Source organism: Leiobunum rupestre, chromosome 10 (assembly GCF_980474605.1).
Source record: "Leiobunum rupestre chromosome 10, qqLeiRupe1.1.hap1, whole genome shotgun sequence".
NCBI classification, from domain to species: domain Eukaryota; kingdom Metazoa; phylum Arthropoda; class Arachnida; order Opiliones; family Sclerosomatidae; genus Leiobunum; species Leiobunum rupestre.
The window spans coordinates 38,807,912-38,828,518 of NC_143393.1; the positions used below are offsets into that span (position 1 = coordinate 38,807,912).

At 36.2% G+C, this 20,607-nt stretch overlaps 1 protein-coding gene across 1 annotated transcript in view; it reads left to right on the forward strand.

Annotated features, from left to right (window-relative positions):
* Nucleotides 1-8,490, forward strand: part of LOC149925618 (uncharacterized) — a 31,709-nt gene extending 23,219 nt beyond the window's left edge. Inside the window, exons 4-5 of the mRNA XM_090161790.1 lie at nucleotides 8,170-8,335; nucleotides 8,414-8,490. Of these exons, the coding sequence (XP_090017916.1) occupies nucleotides 8,170-8,335; nucleotides 8,414-8,490 (243 nt within the window). The remainder of the gene's footprint in view (nucleotides 1-8,169; nucleotides 8,336-8,413) is intronic.
* Nucleotides 8,491-20,607: the final 12,117 nt, after the last annotated feature.

Here is a 20,607-nt window from a genome sequence, read left to right on the forward strand (position 1 = left end):
TACATTTCTTAAAAAAAATGATTTTCGTTAGTCGCGAGGAAGCCCTAGCACCTTATCGGGAAGAAGGAAATGTTATCCCCCCTCCCCCAATTCCGGCGGCAGTGTAAGTTGAAATTGGTCTATTTTTATTTTACATTTCTTAAAAAAAATGATTTTCGTTAGTCGCGAGGAAGCCCTAGCACCTTATCGGGAAGAAGGAAATGTTATCCCCCCTCCCCCAATTCCGGCGGCAGTGTAAGTTGAAATTGGTCTATTTTTATTTTACATTTCTTAAAAAAAAAAAGATTTTCGTTAGTCGCGAGGAAGCCCTAGCACCTTATCGGGAAGAAGGAAATGTTATCCCCCCTCCCCCAATTCCGGCGGCAGTGTAAGTTGAAATTGGTCTATTTTTATTTTACATTTCTTAAAAAAAAATGATTTTCGTTAGTCGCGAGGAAGCCCTAGCACCTTATTGGGAAGAAGGAAATGTTATCCCCCCTCCCCCAATTCCGGCGGCAGTGTAAGTTGAAATTGGTCTATTTTTATTTTACATTTCTTAAAAAAAAATGATTTTCGTTAGTCGCGAGGAAGCCCTAGCACCTTATCGGGAAGAAGGAAATGTTATCCCCCCTCCCCCAATTCCGGCGGCAGTGTAAGTTGAAATTGGTCTATTTTTATTTTACATTTCTTAAAAAAAAAATGATTTTCGTTAGTCGCGAGGAAGCCCTAGCACCTTATCGGGAAGAAGGAAATGTTATCCCCCCTCCCCCAATTCCGGCGGCAGTGTAAGTTGAAATTGGTCTATTTTTATTTTACATTTCTTAAAAAAAATGATTTTCGTTAGTCGCGAGGAAGCCCTAGCACCTTATCGGGAAGAAGGAAATGTTATCCCCCCTCCCCCAATTCCGGCGGCAGTGTAAGTTGAAATTGGTCTATTTTTATTTTACATTTCTTAAAAAAAAATGATTTTCGTTAGTCGCGAGGAAGCCCTAGCACCTTATCGGGAAGAAGGAAATGTTATCCCCCCTCCCCCAATTCCGGCGGCAGTGTAAGTTGAAATTGGTCTATTTTTATTTTACATTTCTTAAAAAAAATGATTTTCGTTAGTCGCGAGGAAGCCCTAGCACCTTATCGGGAAGAAGGAAATGTTATCCCCCAATTCCGGCGGCAGTGTAAGTTGAAATTGGTCTATTTTTATTTTACATTTCTTAAAAAAAATGATTTTCGTTAGTCGCGAGGAAGCCCTAGCACCTTATCGGGAAGAAGGAAATGTTAACCCCCCCCCCAATTCCGGCGGCAGTGTAAGTTGAAATTGGTCTATTTTTATTTTACATTTCTTAAAAAAAATGATTTTCGTTAGTCGCGAGGAAGCCCTAGCACCTTATCGGGAAGAAGGAAATGTTATCCCCCCTCCCCCAATTCCGGCGGCAGTGTAAGTTGAAATTGGTCTATTTTTATTTTACATTTCTTAAAAAAAATGATTTTCGTTAGTCGCGAGGAAGCCCTAGCACCTTATCGGGAAGAAGGAAATGTTATCCCCCCTCCCCCAATTCCGGCGGCAGTGTAAGTTGAAATTGGTCTATTTTTATTTTACATTTCTTAAAAAAAATGATTTTCGTTAGTCGCGAGGAAGCCCTAGCACCTTATCGGGAAGAAGGAAATGTTATCCCCCCTCCCCCAATTCCGGCGGCAGTGTAAGTTGAAATTGGTCTATTTTTATTTTACATTTCTTAAAAAAAAATGATTTTCGTTAGTCGCGAGGAAGCCCTAGCACCTTATTGGGAAGAAGGAAATGTTATCCCCCCTCCCCCAATTCCGGCGGCAGTGTAAGTTGAAATTGGTCTATTTTTATTTTACATTTCTTAAAAAAAAATGATTTTCGTTAGTCGCGAGGAAGCCCTAGCACCTTATCGGGAAGAAGGAAATGTTATCCCCCCTCCCCCAATTCCGGCGGCAGTGTAAGTTGAAATTGGTCTATTTTTATTTTACATTTCTTAAAAAAAAAATGATTTTCGTTAGTCGCGAGGAAGCCCTAGCACCTTATCGGGAAGAAGGAAATGTTATCCCCCCTCCCCCAATTCCGGCGGCAGTGTAAGTTGAAATTGGTCTATTTTTATTTTACATTTCTTAAAAAAAATGATTTTCGTTAGTCGCGAGGAAGCCCTAGCACCTTATCGGGAAGAAGGAAATGTTATCCCCCCTCCCCCAATTCCGGCGGCAGTGTAAGTTGAAATTGGTCTATTTTTATTTTACATTTCTTAAAAAAAAATGATTTTCGTTAGTCGCGAGGAAGCCCTAGCACCTTATCGGGAAGAAGGAAATGTTATCCCCCCTCCCCCAATTCCGGCGGCAGTGTAAGTTGAAATTGGTCTATTTTTATTTTACATTTCTTAAAAAAAATGATTTTCGTTAGTCGCGAGGAAGCCCTAGCACCTTATCGGGAAGAAGGAAATGTTATCCCCCAATTCCGGCGGCAGTGTAAGTTGAAATTGGTCTATTTTTATTTTACATTTCTTAAAAAAAAATGATTTTCGTTAGTCGCGAGGAAGCCCTAGCACCTTATTGGGAAGAAGGAAATGTTATCCCCCCTCCCCCAATTCCGGCGGCAGTGTAAGTTGAAATTGGTCTATTTTTATTTTACATTTCTTAAAAAAAAATGATTTTCGTTAGTCGCGAGGAAGCCCTAGCACCTTATCGGGAAGAAGGAAATGTTATCCCCCCTCCCCCAATTCCGGCGGCAGTGTAAGTTGAAATTGGTCTATTTTTATTTTACATTTCTTAAAAAAAAATGATTTTCGTTAGTCGCGAGGAAGCCCTAGCACCTTATCGGGAAGAAGGAAATGTTATCCCCCCTCCCCCAATTCCGGCGGCAGTGTAAGTTGAAATTGGTCTATTTTTATTTTACATTTCTTAAAAAAAATGATTTTCGTTAGTCGCGAGGAAGCCCTAGCACCTTATCGGGAAGAAGGAAATGTTATCCCCCCTCCCCCAATTCCGGCGGCAGTGTAAGTTGAAATTGGTCTATTTTTATTTTACATTTCTTAAAAAAAAATGATTTTCGTTAGTCGCGAGGAAGCCCTAGCACCTTATCGGGAAGAAGGAAATGTTATCCCCCCTCCCCCAATTCCGGCGGCAGTGTAAGTTGAAATTGGTCTATTTTTATTTTACATTTCTTAAAAAAAATGATTTTCGTTAGTCGCGAGGAAGCCCTAGCACCTTATCGGGAAGAAGGAAATGTTATCCCCCAATTCCGGCGGCAGTGTAAGTTGAAATTGGTCTATTTTTATTTTACATTTCTTAAAAAAAAATGATTTTCGTTAGTCGCGAGGAAGCCCTAGCACCTTATCGGGAAGAAGGAAATGTTATCCCCCCTCCCCCAATTCCGGCGGCAGTGTAAGTTGAAATTGGTCTATTTTTATTTTACATTTCTTAAAAAAAAATGATTTTCGTTAGTCGCGAGGAAGCCCTAGCACCTTATCGGGAAGAAGGAAATGTTATCCCCCCTCCCCCAATTCCGGCGGCAGTGTAAGTTGAAATTGGTCTATTTTTATTTTACATTTCTTAAAAAAAAATGATTTTCGTTAGTCGCGAGGAAGCCCTAGCACCTTATCGGGAAGAAGGAAATGTTATCCCCCCTCCCCCAATTCCGGCGGCAGTGTAAGTTGAAATTGGTCTATTTTTATTTTACATTTCTTAAAAAAAAAATGATTTTCGTTAGTCGCGAGGAAGCCCTAGCACCTTATCGGGAAGAAGGAAATGTTATCCCCCCTCCCCCAATTCCGGCGGCAGTGTAAGTTGAAATTGGTCTATTTTTATTTTACATTTCTTAAAAAAAATGATTTTCGTTAGTCGCGAGGAAGCCCTAGCACCTTATCGGGAAGAAGGAAATGTTATCCCCCCTCCCCCAATTCCGGCGGCAGTGTAAGTTGAAATTGGTCTATTTTTATTTTACATTTCTTAAAAAAAATGATTTTCGTTAGTCGCGAGGAAGCCCTAGCACCTTATCGGGAAGAAGGAAATGTTATCCCCCCTCCCCCAATTCCGGCGGCAGTGTAAGTTGAAATTGGTCTATTTTTATTTTACATTTCTTAAAAAAAAAATGATTTTCGTTAGTCGCGAGGAAGCCCTAGCACCTTATCGGGAAGAAGGAAATGTTATCCCCCCTCCCCCAATTCCGGCGGCAGTGTAAGTTGAAATTGGTCTATTTTTATTTTACATTTCTTAAAAAAAAATGATTTTCGTTAGTCGCGAGGAAGCCCTAGCACCTTATCGGGAAGAAGGAAATGTTATCCCCCCTCCCCCAATTCCGGCGGCAGTGTAAGTTGAAATTGGTCTATTTTTATTTTACATTTCTTAAAAAAAATGATTTTCGTTAGTCGCGAGGAAGCCCTAGCACCTTATCGGGAAGAAGGAAATGTTATCCCCCCTCCCCCAATTCCGGCGGCAGTGTAAGTTGAAATTGGTCTATTTTTATTTTACATTTCTTAAAAAAAAATGATTTTCGTTAGTCGCGAGGAAGCCCTAGCACCTTATCGGGAAGAAGGAAATGTTATCCCCCCTCCCCCAATTCCGGCGGCAGTGTAAGTTGAAATTGGTCTATTTTTATTTTACATTTCTTAACAAAAAATGATTTTCGTTAGTCGCGAGGAAGCCCTAGCACCTTATCGGGAAGAAGGAAATGTTATCCCCCCTCCCCCAATTCCGGCGGCAGTGTAAGTTTAAAAAAAAATGAAATACCATAGCCCCGCGGGGGGATAGTCAGATACTGGCTGGAGCGTGGGCAATCTAATGCCCCCATCGCAATTCCGGCAAGAGCGTGAGTCGCATTTGGTCTATTTTTTTACAATTCTTTTTAAAAAATATGAAATTCCATAGTCCCACGGGGGGCCCATCACTTCGCGGGATAGTGAGGTACGGGCGCGCGCGTGGACGACCTGTCGCCCCCCGAGACGTAAACATCGCCGCGCCGTAAGTTTTTTGTTTTCCTAAACGATATCGCGATATTTTTTTAAAATATCTTTTATCACTAGCGCCTGTCAACCCTCCATTGGGCATCATCGATGTGTAAGAAGAAATTTGGTTAATCTAAAATAATAATAATAATAATAATAATAATAATGAAAAAATATTTCTTTAGTCTACCGCGGCCTGTCAACCCTCCATTGGGCGCGGTTGGCATCATAGATGTGTAAGAAGAAATTTAGTTAATCTACAATAATAATAATGAAAAAATATTTCTTTAGCCTACCGCGGAGTTACCGGACGTGGTCCACGCCATACTAGCCGCGGCGGCGGCCGAGAGGGCTTATTAATTTTTAAAAATAATGTCTTGAGTATGTCTTACTTTTTAATCGCTGCTCCGGAAATTTTATTAAAACCTATTTCTTTTTCCCAGGTAAAATTTAAAAAAAAATCAAAATAGTCGTTCTTTTTGCACATATAATTTTTTGATACAATCAGTGATGGAAGGGTAAAAAAAGTAGCCCCCTAGTATAGTTAGAAACCCCCCTTAAAACCTTTAGTACTTATACTAGATTCTTTTTTTGAAATTTCGGTTCTATATTTCAGCAGTATATTTCGGAACTTACTTTTTAAGGATAATAAAAAAATCTTGTCCGGGCGTGATATATTTTTTCCCCGGGGTGCATGAGTCATCCGAGGGATATAAAGATCGGGGATAGCTCCCGGGTTGCGTCATTTCGTATTCGGGTTTCGAAGCGTTAAGATGTCTTACGATTTTGGTAAAAGGAAACAGGACGCTAACTTTCAGCGGAAAATCAATTTTCGCTGGCGTTTAGGAAAAAATTCGTGTCTATCAATCGGCTTAAAAGGTTAGGACCTGGAAATATTCTTTTTCAACGACGTTACTTTCCAATCCTCGATATGTCTCCCACCTGTAGCTTTTAATAAGATGTATCAAAATTGGTATCTCATTGAATCACACACCAGAGAAGTTGAAAAAAATAAATTTAGTCTCGAACTCGCCAAAATTGGGGGGCGTACTTTTGAACTTTTAGCTAGTAAAGGAAACGTTACTCTTTTGGCGTATAAAAGTTTCAGGAAAAAAGAGGAATTCCAACTTGGCGAATCTGGTATCCTAGGTTTAAATCTATGTATCCATGCCGTCGACAAACATTTGACTGAAATTGAAAAAGAAAGGCCCTGTATTGAAGCCATGTTCGAAGTTCTCAAACTTCACGTTCAACGAGTTGCCGGGTACCCTGACAGCGAAGATTTTGAAGAGATCCATTTCGGCCAAGGAGATTCTGATATATTTCAGGACGTAATGCGTAAATTTGGTTGTTATTCGAATCCATTTAACATTATAAGTGATTATACTAATCTAATTGAGAGGCGTAACCTCACATCTGCCCTTCAAGCGTATAACTTGTTCTTAATAAGATTTAAATTCTAAAAATTTAAATTAACGGCACTTGTACATTAAAATAGAATAAAAAAGGGAAGAAAAAGCCACTATATGTACAAAAATTATAGTTTAAACTAGACGACTAGTTTAAATAAACTATAATTTTTGTACATATAGTGGCTTTTTCTTCCCTTTTTTATTCTATTTATTCTAACTTGTTCTTCTTGTGTTTTACGCAGTTACCTAGTCTGATGTATTATCAAAATTAAAATAAAAAATGAAAAAATATATGTCTTGTTATTCAACTTATCTAATATTAGGCAATTGAACGCGCGTCGTGAAAGAGGCTTATTTCTACAAAAAAGAGCGAGGGAGCGAGTAACATTCTTGGCTTGCTATTGTCGGGAAAAAAGAGGGGGACCCCTGGAGCGCAGAAGTCAGCGGCTTGAACGGTCATTGTGAGTATCCATAAAAGGATGGGTGGTAAGCGAGGCTCCGTAAAAACGCCGGAGGCAAAAAAAAAGCGAGGTTAAGTATCTATAAATTCGGTGGATCTATAAAAATCGCTCTATAATTTTGGTATCTATAAAAAATGGTATTATGGATAAGGGAATCATGGATCCTTATCTATATTCCTGTTTATCTATAAAATATATCTATAATTCTCTTATCTATGCCCAGGCCTATTTCTCTGCTGTTAGAGATAACCGACGAAGATTGTTCAACAACACAGCGGGAAAGAAAACAAAACCACGGAGAGGTGTTTTTTACTTTATCTCTCCGCTTTATTTTTATATTTGTTTTTTAAATTTATTCCGCTCGGGTTTTAATATAAAAACACTTTACACTGCGTATCAGTGTGTCACTAATATACCAGCTTTCAACCATGTAACTTGCTCTTATTAGTTAAATAAATTAAACCAGTTTATCGTTTACTCGAGTTCTTGTTCATCACTGCGAAGCGCTGCTGCTATAAAACTTCAACAAATTCCCAATATTATTTTAGATTGAAGACCGGCAATCGGACAAGATGTCACTAAAAGTTTCATTTTCTTTTGAAAAAAGTGCTCAAATTCAATTATAAAATTTCGAAATTTGACCTTGATTGAAAAGTGCCTTATATAAAATTAAACTTGATTCCGAATTTTTCCAAAATTATTTGATCCAAACTGTCAGATTCAAATAGGATAAGTTTTGAACCTGGACAGTTGTATCTAAATTTTGATATTGGATCTGTTCATTTTCGTAAGGGTTGCTTTCTAAAAGTATAGGTAACTTACTGATTATATTATTTAATGTTAATTAAATAGCTATTCAGTTCACGTAGCTGATTAATAACGTAAATATAGATGCATCGGATAAAATTAGTTTCTATGATTTTAAGGCAATCCCATTATCCGATTTATACGTGAATAACATTGTTGTACATGAAACGGCACTCTTGAACTTCAACTTGATTCCGATTTTTCCAAAATTATTTGATCCAAACTGTTGCATTCAAACTGGATATGCCTGTAATCTGGACGGTTCTATCTAAATATTGAATTTGGATCTGTCATTTTCGTAAGGGTTGCTTTCCAAAAGGATGGGTAACTTACAGATTATAGTATTTAATTAACTTAAATATAGATGCATAGGATAAAATTAGTTTGAATGATTTTAATAGCAATCCCATTATCCGATTTATACGTGAATAACATTGTTGTACATGAAACGGCACTCTTTTGCAGTCTTTGTAAAAGTGAATTGAAACCAATGTTTTCTGGGTCTTTTTAAAAAAAACTTAAAAGGAATCCTCTTCTTTCTAAATGTTTTTTTTTCAGGAGTGTGATGTGGCCTTAAATCCAAGTCAACTAACACCAGAGTTGCTTGATTACGTTCATTTCTCGATACCAGTTTGGATGTTACAGTTTAGAATACTTTCAAATAATCCACTAAGCCTGGATCGGAATTCATTCGCACTTTTAAACATTTATTCAATAAACGCAAGTAGTATTTCTTGGTTCTGAATATTTAAACTCAAAAAATTAATTTAAATTTAAATGTTTTAATTTAATTTACTTTTAGATTTGGATTATGATCTTATTATCCTTAGTTTTTGTGGCAATTATGCTGTTTATGAAGGAATACATTTTTTCAAGTGAGCCTAACGGGCATTCGTTTGTCTCAATACAAATCGAAGTATTAGGAATGCTTTTAATGCAAGGTAAGTGAAGCAAATAACATCGCACTTCTTCTATGGGATTTGGCTTTCGACCGTTTTTTGTCTAATTGAAACATGTTGTTGGGCTTGATCAAAGGAGCAAAATTGTCCATTGCCATTTTTTCCTAGCTCCTATAGTTTGGCCAGTATCAGTGGCCAAAAGTGGACGAAACTTACGACGTTAGTGTAGCCTATTTGTTAAAAGAAGTCACGGCCCATCGGTTAGCGCTCTACGTTCGCGCGTCGCTAGTCCGGGCTCACTATCAATGGAGTTTCTTGCCAAGATTCGGGGTGCTTCCCAAAACAGAGCGTTGGAATTGGTTTAGTTCTGATCGAACGATGAACGAACTCAGTAAATGAATAGTTAAATATTGAGTTTTAACTGTCGTGTGACCGTGACTTTAGCCGACTATGTGACTGTATCGATAAATAAGTGTTTGATCTGTTGTGGAGTGACTGTTTCTTAACTCGTTGAATGTGGGATTCAACGAAACGGTTAATCATATACATTCTGATTTCTTTAGTATTTCTTTTATGTTTTATTTTATTATATTGCTCATAAAATATTGAATAATAAATAATTCCACGTACGAAAATTCTTCGAATAATAAGAAAAGAAATAATGAATAATGAAGTAGAGGTGTTAAAATCTTCGCAAGAAAACTCAATTGATAGTGAGCCCGGACTAGCGACGCGCGAACGTACAACGCTAACCAAGGTTTTTAAAATCGTGCATGCACTACTAGGTTGGCTGATAGACCCGGTTTTCGGAGGGAAAATTTGCAGGTGATAGTCGGGAGGGTAAACAGTGGGCTCCCCTCCTAAGTGATGTCAGTGGGTTAGAAGAAACGCGTTCCGTGAGAAACAAGAGAGGAGAGCAGCCCGCTCCCAGTTTTCGTCTTCAAGTCTTGCGTGTAAAATTTTACTGCAGCTATGGTAAGCACGATCTTATCATCTTAATAATATTATATATAAATATTGTTATGTATAAATAAATCTTCCGTCTCAGGTTTTCTAATTTGAAAGCTCTGCAAAATGTCGGGCTACAACGGCGCAGTATTTGGATGTAACAACAACTTCCAAAAGACCAAACACAAAGACGTATCCTATCATAGGTTTCCTGTTAAAAGTGAAATTCGCCAAGTTTCGATTGAAAAGTGCAATTCAACTAAAGTAATTTCAAAGTACTCAAGAATTTGTTCTAGTCATTTTAAAACAGAAGACTACATATTGGATTTAAAAGCAGGACTACTTAATTTAAAACCCAAGCGGTCCTTACAGAAAGACGCAATTCCATCCTTAATGTTGCCTCATAACAATTTGTGCCAAAAAGAAAACAACAAAACACCATTAACTGAAAACAACGGAACTCATTTAAAAGATATTAATTTAAACACTATGGATAACCATATTTTTTCTACGCTAACCCCATCCAAAGATAAGCAATTTAGTAATAGTGATAACGGTATTGTTCCTATTTTGACACCGTCAAAAGATAAAAGTAATAAGTAGTAGTGATAGCTATGTTGTTCCTGTGTTGATGCCATCCAAAGATAAACAATTAAGTCAGCGTTGCCAACCTGTACGATAATTATCGTTTTGTACGATAATTTCACCTTCCGTACGATGTACGATATCACAACGTACGATATCGGCAATTGTACGATAATTCAGTAGGATGTGCGATATTACAACGTACGATATTGGAAATTGTACGATAATTCAGTAGGATGTACAATATTACAACGTACGATATTGACAATTGTGAGAATAATTCAGTAGGAATGAGTTTTTGTTATGTACGTTGTTGAAAAATACCAGTTTTGACGCTAAATTACAGTACGCTCTCAAAAAAATAGTACCATTTATAATATTATGCAAAATGGTATTTGTACCATAATCATAGTACGTATATGGCAACGCTGCCAGTAGCGGCTCTTAGGGTTTTCCACAGGTGGGCTCCGTGGGCTAAGTATTTTGTGTCACTTACAACTTTAGTGACCCCTTATAAATTTTCTAGGAAGCCAGAAGAGTAAGGTCGTTTTATTGTTGCGGCTCTCGTTGCGTTTACTGGACCCCCTACTGACCTTGTATCCGTGCCCTAAATGGGTAAGAGTGTGCAAGAACTGGTGGCTTTACCGGGAGTCGGGGTCCGGCTCTAGTAACCCATAAGGGCGGTGGCGCATTGGGAGATGTTAGCTCTGATCAAATGGTCCTATCTTCACCTCCGACTTTGGTCAGGTATGGGCTGGATACTGAGCTTCGGCTCATGCTAACGGAGAGGGTCCGTGCAAACTGGCCGCCTCGGCGGATTGCGTAGCCTGCTGTGGGGCGGTCTGCCTCCATATGCGGGCACGGTGGTCCTGTTTCCCGGCCTTTTGGAGTAAAACTAGGATCTTCGGTGCCAGCTGTGCCGGGTTACTTGGTCTGCTGTGTGCTCGTCGTACCCCTTTAGGAGCTCTCTCCAAAGGGTTTGACTCTTTACCTACGTAGGTAGGGTGTCGGCTGGAGTTGCTACAGCATCCACTCTTACTCCCACTGCTGTGAGCGAAGTGGGGATTGGTCCACCCATTGCTGCACCTTCTGCTGGGTTGAGTGGCTTGCGTCAAAGGTGCGACCATCAGTAGTAGGGTACTGCTACCCATGCTGGATTTGTCACCTGTCCGGGCTAGGTGGACGCTGGCGTAGGGCACTATGATGATAGGCCTCCGGTGGTATGGTCTGTTATTAGGTACACCGGGCTATAAATTCTGACACACTGACCTTGTATCCGACCTAGAGGGGACACGTGCATTCCCGGGGTATTTCCCTAAACCCCCTTTCTTTTCTTTCTTTTGTCCATTCAACTATCTCTCAATTTCTGCTCCCTTCCTCCCGAATCTATCTGTTTATGGTCTACTATCTTCTTGAATAAACGAATTGATTTTCAAAAAAAAATTCAAGAAAAACGTTTTTTGGCAATAAAACAAATTTCTAGAGATAAAGAAAATTCATAAATTGAAATATGTGGCCTCTTAATTATAAATATGTGGCCCCACTCAGAAATGCAGGGGGGCTAAGGCCCACTTCAGCCCACCCTTAGCGCCGCTACTGAACGTTGCAGGTGATTCTCTATTCCTCTGTCTAAAGAGAGAGAAGAACCACTCCCTTTTTTAATTTCGCCCCCCTTTTCTACTCGCTAGTCAGACCTCTAGATATTTTTGAAGCGTACGATAAATAGAACTGAAATACGATAATTTTCAGGTGTTGGTACGATAATTCTATTCAGTCAGGTTGGCAACGCTGAATTAAGTAATAGTGATAGTGGTATTGTTCCCATTTTGACACTGTCAAAAGATAAAATTTTAAGTAGTAGTGATAACAGTGTTGTTCCTATTTTGATGTCATACAAAGATTAACAATTAACCAATAGTGATAACTATATTTTTCCTATTTTGACGCCATCCAAAGATAAAAATTTCAGTGTTAGTGATAAGTATGCTATTAATACGCTGACACCGTCCAAATCCAGTTCGCTCAATGGAGAGATTCTAATTGAAGAACAAATGAATCATTTCCTGAAAAAAGGGTGTAAATGATTGTTGCTTTAACTCTGGTTTACTTAATTATCATAGTACTCCAAAATGTAAGAGTAATGAAATATTGCCAATTCCCAAAAATAACTTTATAAGTGAAAAACAAAAGGCAACCGCAACCTCTCCATTAGGTAAAAAGATCAAATCCAGATTAATATTAAACGAAACTTCGGAATCATAATTTTTCCTGACCTTAAAGAAACCAGAAAAGAAATTGAGCTTAGCAACTGAAGAAAAAAATAATGCCCATTTCAGTGATAAACGCCAACTACAAATTCCTCTATGAATACAGAAGATTCGGGTATTAACACCACTTGCGACAGTCAAAACTTCAATTCCTCAAATATACGGCTTTCTCGTAGTACCTGTTCAAGTCTTAAAGCTAATAGAAGCAAATGTACGTGTAACCTAAAAGAAGTTTTGGTAAAAAATGAGAAACTCCTTTCATTAAGGAAAAATAGTATTGCACTAGAATAGCAAAGAAAGATAAAAAAATCTGTATTTTGAAATGCACTAATGCAAACCAATCAATAGAACTACGGCTATTACGAAAAGATGTAAAACGACTGAAAAATGAGAATCAAAAGCTAAACGAAAGCAACTTCAAGTACAAAGATCTTCTAGAAAAAGTATTTACAGAAAGCCAAATAAAAATGTTGAATGGCGCCAAAAAAGTCCACTGGGACAACGAGGACCTATCAAGAGCTTTCGCATTGCGATATCTAAGTAAAAGAGCATACACTTATCTTCGTGAACAGAGGAATATTCCTTTACCACATATTTCAACGCTTAAAAAGTATGCGTCACAGTTAGACTTTAGTCCTGGGATCCTTCACGATGTCTTGAATTTAATGAAATCCAATGGAGCGCATCTGCCAATTATTGACAAATTAGTTGTTCTAATATTCGACGAGGTGAAAGTGAGAACAATTTTGGAGTACGATGTTAAAAACGACCAAATAATGGGAGAACACAGTCAACTTCAGGTAATAATGGTGCGAGGACTTTTTTCAAGTTGGAAGCAGCCAATTTATCTTGCTTTTGATGATAAAATGACAGCATCCATTTTATACGAGGCCATTGAAGAACTGCATAAAGCTGGCTTCACCGTGACAGCTTGCGTTAATGACATGGGCGCCGGAAACCAAGGGCTGTGGAAAGAACTTGGAATTTCAATCCACCAAACGTCTTTTCCAAATCCAGTCAACCCACAAGAACCCATATTTTGTCTCGCAGATCCCCCACATTTATTAAAACTTATTCGAAACTGGTTTCTTGATAACGGTTTCAATTACAATGCTAATCTTATAAATAAGGAACCAGTGCTTGCTCTTTTCAAGGAAGACCAAAATGAATTGAAGAGCTGTTATAAAATCACTAAACTTCATTTGGTGTGTGAAGGAACGAAAAGACAAAATGTAAGAATAGCTGCAGAGCTAATGTCTCACACTGTGGCAACAGCTATTAGAAGAATGAAGTTAGGTGAAATAGGAGAAAACACAGCGGAATTCATAGAAACTGTAAATCAATGGTTCGACATAATGAATAGCTATGCTAAGGAGAATACCATTATTACCAAAAGTGGATTTGGTACTCACCTTAATGAACAATCTGAATTGTTACTGAAAATGTCAGACGTGATGAAACACAGTCTACCTCTGAAAAAAACCACAATGCAAGTTTTCCAGAAAGGCATAATAATCAGTATTGATTCCTTATTAAACCTATACCACCATCTAAAAAATAAGTTTGGAATCAAATACATATTAACACATCGCCTAAATCAGGACTGTTTAGAGAATTTCTTTTCTCAACTTAGAACGAGAGGAGGTCTAGATGACCACCCCACCCCTCTTAATGCGCTATACAGGATTAGGATGATAATCCTAGGGAAAAATCCTGGAATTGTACAGAGCAATACTAATACCGTAGCCTGCTTACAAGATGAATATTTCGTAACTAACATTTTTAAGAAATCGGAAATTACTCCAGACGACATTGAAATGACTGAGTTCATAGATAATATTTTTGAAGTAAGTGATGACGGAGCAGTTGACAAGTTCCATTTATCACGCCCACCAAGTGTGAGGAAATCCACCTACAGTTCATCCAATAAGGATTTCAACAAAAAAGTCATGAAAACACAAGCAACGATAACCATTGAAACAAGCAAAACACTAACAGATTATGAAGAAGGTGGTCTCGAATATCTAGCTGGTTGGGTAGCAAATAAATTTTGTAAAACATTTCCTTCTTTAAATCTTAAATGCAAAAACAGTTCCGAATTAGAACATGGTTATGCTACGCCAACATGGGTTGCCCAGTTAAACTACGGTGGTATAATTAAACCATCGTACAGTTTTTTGAATGATGTTCTTGTTTTTAATGACCTTTTTTGAAATATCACGCAAGTACTGAAATAGGCACTCTAAGGCTCCGCAAAGATAAAAGGAGTTGTTATAAATGTAACAAATTTAATTTTAAAAGAACAAACCAAATATCCTAAAGAAATTATTTTTGCTTACATTAAAATGCGCACAATGATTCGAATGAATTATATAAATGAGGTGAAGAAGATCCAATATCAAAATAGAATAAAACAGAAAAAAATGCGAAAACTCACTACCTGATTTACACTACTTATAGTGTTGTCAAAAATTAGATGTTAAAGAAGTATTTTTATTTGAGGAATGCCACTGCGCATTCTTCCATACCAGAGAGTTTGAGATAAATCCGGCCTGAGTTGTAATGGTGTGTAGTGGCATTCCTTGAATAAAAATATTTCTTTAATTGAAGTAATTCCTGCGCAATATATATATATGTTTATATATCATTTAAAAATTAGAAGTATTGTTTGTATTTTAAGTTACTGAAATCTGTTCAGAGCTATTTGCTTTTAACATAGGAACGTAATCTCAAAAATCTCTACACAACATTTTGAGGTATGCAATATCACGGACTAATTAATTAGTCCATGGCAATATGATACAATAAATTGTGATATTTCTGGAGTACAAACGATTAACTATTGGCAATATTAGTAATTCTGATATTACGGTTGTAAAATACTCACTTTTTTCTATTCACATTGTGATTTCACAATTTTTTAATAAAAAATAAAATTTGTTCTTATTAAATTGTCTGTTTAATTTATTCTTTTAATATATTAAATGAAAAGTATAAAGGTATAAACTTTTGAAAAAAAAAATTATATATTGTATTATATTTCATATTTATAATATAATGCAATAAATTATATTTCATATTTATAATATAATGCAATAAATTATATTTATAATATAATGCAATAAATTATATTTATAATATAATGCAATAAATTATATTTATAATATAATGCAATAAATTATATTTATAATATAATGCAATAAATTATATTTATAATATAATGCAATAAATTATATTTATAATATAATGTAATAAATTATATTTATAATATAATACAATAAATTATATTAATATAATACAATATATTTGTAATATAATATAATATAATATAATATTATACAATATATTTGTAATATAATATAATATAATACAATATATATATTTATAATATATTACAATATATTATACTTGTAAAATAATACAATATATTATATTTATAATATAATATAATATAGTATAATACAATACAATATATTATATTTATAATATAATATAATATAATATAATATAATACAATACAATATATTATATTTATAATATAATACAATACTATATATTATACTTATAAAATAATACAATATATTATATTTATAATATAATACAATACTATATATTATACTTATAAAATAATACAATATATTATATTTATAATATAATAAAATATACTATATTTATAATTTAATATTTCAAAGAAAAATATAAGTGTATACTGCCATATTAAAAGCAAATACATATTATCCAAATATGATGAAAGACAGACAAAACTATATATAGTATAAACCACCTTTTTATCTCGATTACACGGGAATTTCTAACCCAATGACGTCACTGGCGCGAGAGAGGAGAGTGTTCATCGTTTTACGCGAATTTTGGCCAGCGTATGCTCCCAATGCACCCCCGTTGAACGCTAACCGATGGGCCGTGCACGGCCCACTGCGCATGCGCTCGCGTTCTCTCGCCCCATAACGGCCCGCTCAATCAGCCCAAAATAGTGAATTCCATTTGTGGCCGCTACGTAGGCTGTGGCGCTATAATCTGAGCCCTCTTTAACATTGAATCCTACGGAGATATGTTGGTTTTTGATTCATTATGAAAAAGATTAAGACTTTATCGGAATTTTCAAGGAAATGAAAGGTAAATCAACTCTTTTTATACATTTTAATCACTTTTTCAAAATTTCCGCTGAAAATAATATTTTAAAATCACCAGATGTCAGCTGCTCTCGCTACTGAGTCAGCTGTTACAATATAAGATAATTTTTTTCTAGGAACCTTGGGCCGCGTTCAGTGACGCTCAACGGAGGGGAAATGGTTAATTAACCGTTGATCTCCGTTTGCAATCGTGACGCCACGTCTGTTGAACGCTTTTTTACGATTGTTGTAAATTTTATAAAATATCGTCTGTCGTGTCGTCTGCAACTAGCCTTCCCGCGTGCTGTGACGTCACGATTGCGATTATCAACAAAATAACCGGCTCTTCCAGCCGCTTATTTCGTCAATCCCGGAAATGAAAACAGTCGTACAGTAGCGAATGCGTATTCAATGGTCCAACCGGTTGCTGTTACTGAACGCGGCCATGGACAACGTCTGGTTAATGGTTATAGTCGAAGAAAATGAACTGGAACCATGCTGCTGGGAAGGAAAAGGATAATCACAATTTTCGCTTATTAAATATTTTAATAACTGATAAATTGATATTTCACATTTGAGAAACTTCCTCGATTGAGGCTTAAAAGTAAGTTCTTTAACTTTCTCAAAACGAGCTGAAATTGTCTGTGTGATATTTTCAACTATAGGTGGAATTATTTTGTCACAGATAAATTTTGCAGAAGTTGAAGTTGTCATTGAAATCACACTGTTAAAAGAGGACATTTAGAAAGTTTTGGCAATAGGTAATATTCAATTTTAATACAAATTTCAGGAGTTTCTCGTAAATATGGAACCGCTCCCTCTAGGAAGATCAAAACAATTGAGATAGTCATGACAAACGTTTGGTTTGGGTATTTTAAACCACCTCTGTTTGATAGTTTAATTAAATCAAGGAGTGGAGAATTTGAGCACGGTGCTGAGATATTTTTCAAACATAGGTCAGAAAATTCCACTTTCCCCATTTTTTCTACCCCCAAGGTATGTCAGACTTGCTAATTTTAAAGTGGTTCATTGTGTGGATGGATCTTCCTCAAGTAAATCCAATATGCTAGTTAGTGCTTCCATTAGCTATCTGTTATCTGTTATTTATCTGAATAGTCCTGGTTTTTTTCATCGATTTCCTAATCGGATGAACCCTCTTTTTTTAATCATGCGCAGATAACACTTATCCGAATAGAAATATCCGATTTAACCTATATCTGGTTTACCTAACCGCCTTTACAATCTGATGTTTTTATCCGAGCAATCAGATAAGAACGTTAGGTATCCTTCAACGAAGATACTTCTTTGACAAAAAATATTGCTTCCGACTAAAAAAGTATATAAATACTTGTTTATTAGCTGTCATTGATATAAACAATTTAGTCAGCAAGCTAGTCGAGTTTATTTTGGAATTGACAAATGCTTTTCAAATGGCAATATTAGTTAGTTAAACCCGATTTTATCCAATTTTAAACATTTTAGGTCTTTTTATTCAATTTTGGTCTTTTTACCCAATTTTTGTCGATTTAAAAAAAAATTATTTAGGTAAAATTTGTAAAGATTCCTTTATTTATCAAATTCAATGAACTTTTCTCAATTTTACCCAAATTTGGTTTACGCTTACCCAAACTTGATGAATTTCACCCAAAATTGTTCAAATTTAGCATTTTAGTTGAAATTTAAATTTTTAATTTTTTTTTTGAATTTTCAAAAGTTTTCACCGAGAAAATCCCATGCTTTTTTAAATGTAGAATTTTTCATTTTAAGTTTTCAAAAACATTTTTGGTTGCCATAGCACAACGGAAGCCCCGCGTAACTTTTCCCTTGGTGAAAATTCATGTTTCCAAGGTCTACATTCCCCCGAATTCATCAAAATCGGTGATTTACACCTCGGGTAGACTCCTCGTAAGTGAACTCATGCTGTCACATGTTTTTTTATGTAATTTGATAAAGGATTATTGAAGGTTGTGTAGGGTCCTAGGAAGGAGTTCTATCATGGCCCAACGAGTAGGTATAGCAACTGAACTGCAATAAAGCTCCTGTCATTAAGTTTGTGCACCCTGAGCTATACTAACCTAGAGCCTTTCTCTAAAAATATTCATTTACTTATAATATTATTCTACAATCTGTAGCAGTATCGTATTTTTAAAATAAAAACTAACCAGTTAAAATATTCAGATAAGACTAACAGATTTTATCTGAGCAGATAAAAAAAAGGGGGACGAAGTTTTTTTATCTGCTCGGTTATCTGTTTACAACAAGTGTAGAAGAACCAGATACCATATATAAATTTTCAGATAGAAATTGGAACCACTAATGCTAGTAGCTGTAGTTGGTAATGTGCTTTCTGTTATAATACTTTCTTCCTCTTCAGTATTTTCAGAATTGAAAGCTGCCATGCCAATGAAACTTTCGGGTGCAACGTTTGCGGATGTACTTCTTTTAGATTTGAGAGTTCCCTTGTCTAAGATGTTTTCAATATTAAAAATTGTAGCTCTCGCAACCAGCATATCATTTCCACCGGCATTCTGACGAAGTATACTGAAAAACATTTCAATAGCATCACTTGTCAGCCCTCTAGTTAACACGTATGGGAAAACAAATTGTAGGAGGTAGTTAACGCAAACTACTGTGGATAGGGAAGATAGCGTAACTGTGTGGAATGTTTCATTGTTGAAAAAGCATGGTTGTTTGTTGAACTGAATTTCTTCTATATAATTTACAAATTCATTTTGAAGCCACTCAAGACGTTCATCGTCCATAGATAAAAACGGAGCTTTGTCTGTGTTGCGAGATTGGATATTGCGCTGTCGATTGCAGATATGTATATCAAACCACTTTCTAACAGCCTTCGTGTATACGGTGTATTCAATAGTTGGACCTGCGTGTTTGAATTTATAGGCCTGAGGATGAGAGTCACTATGTTGCTGGAGATATTCGAGAGCTGCAATTACTGGTGATGAGAAAATAATAACTGCCCGTTTTAAATTTTGTTTTTCAATGTTTGTCGGATAGACACATTTCCTGGTAAGATTTCTTACTACGTTAATATTTTCACCCTTTTGTAGCTCAAATAAATTCTTAACATATTTTCCAGATATATCATTGGCAAAGGGTGGGGAATTTCGGGATGAATTTGTGAACTTCCAGAAGTTCCACAAAACCTACGCACCATAGCAACATTTGTTTTGTGATTGGCAACACTCACTCTCATAATGAAAAAGCCACATTCTTCCACATCTTTGATAATAGAATGAGTTAAATCGTATAAATCTTTCCCGTCAGTTGTTTGGAAAAGAAGAATGCCCCAGGTATTGTGAATGTTGTTGAAATTCCACTAATTAAAAAACACAAAAGTTGGTTTGCGATAATGGGAAGGCTCAGAGTTACTGGCGCTAGTTATTGTCTGGTTTGCGGAAATGTGTTTTGAGGTTTTTTTAGACCAAATATTCAATAATTTTTTTTGTCGAAAATTAGTTGCGCCTTGATTGCCATTTCATCAATAATTAGTGATACAAATCTATATTTGGGATCCAACTTGTTTTCTTCTGCAATAAGCCGCTCTTTAATTAGTGATGTTACCCGAGTTTTTCCGTTGAATATCGTTTAAGAGTACTCTTTGAAGGCAATCTTAAGTAGCCAGATTTCAGTGTCTGTAACCCTTGGGAGAAGTTATTTGCCAAAGTGTACATAGCCGAACAGTATTGATGTTCCATGTTGGTCTCTTTTTTTGTAGTTGTTAATCAAATTGAGTAAAAACAATGCCTGGTCATCATCATCTTCAGCGTCATTGATAATAGTTTGAAGTTTTTGAAAAGGTTGCTTTGTGTACTGTCTGATTTTGATGTTTGAAGAATCAATTTTGTCTTGTTTTTTATTTTGTCGCCATATTTTTGTGTGTAGATTTCTAATATTTATTTTCATTATCTCCAAATTTGGAAGTGTCGTAGTGCTGCAGTGAGTAGTCTCAGAGATATTTTCAGCTTCTCCACTGGTGTAGCTGCAGCTTGGAACTTTGTCAATGAGATAAATAGTTTCTCTGTTAGCTTCAGTTTGAGTAGGTACTGGTATACCTTCATCTGGGCGTAGAGTTTTATTTGGTGGACCTGACTCGTCGTTAATTCGATTTTAATATAATTTTTTCTTTTGCAGCTTAGGTAGCATATA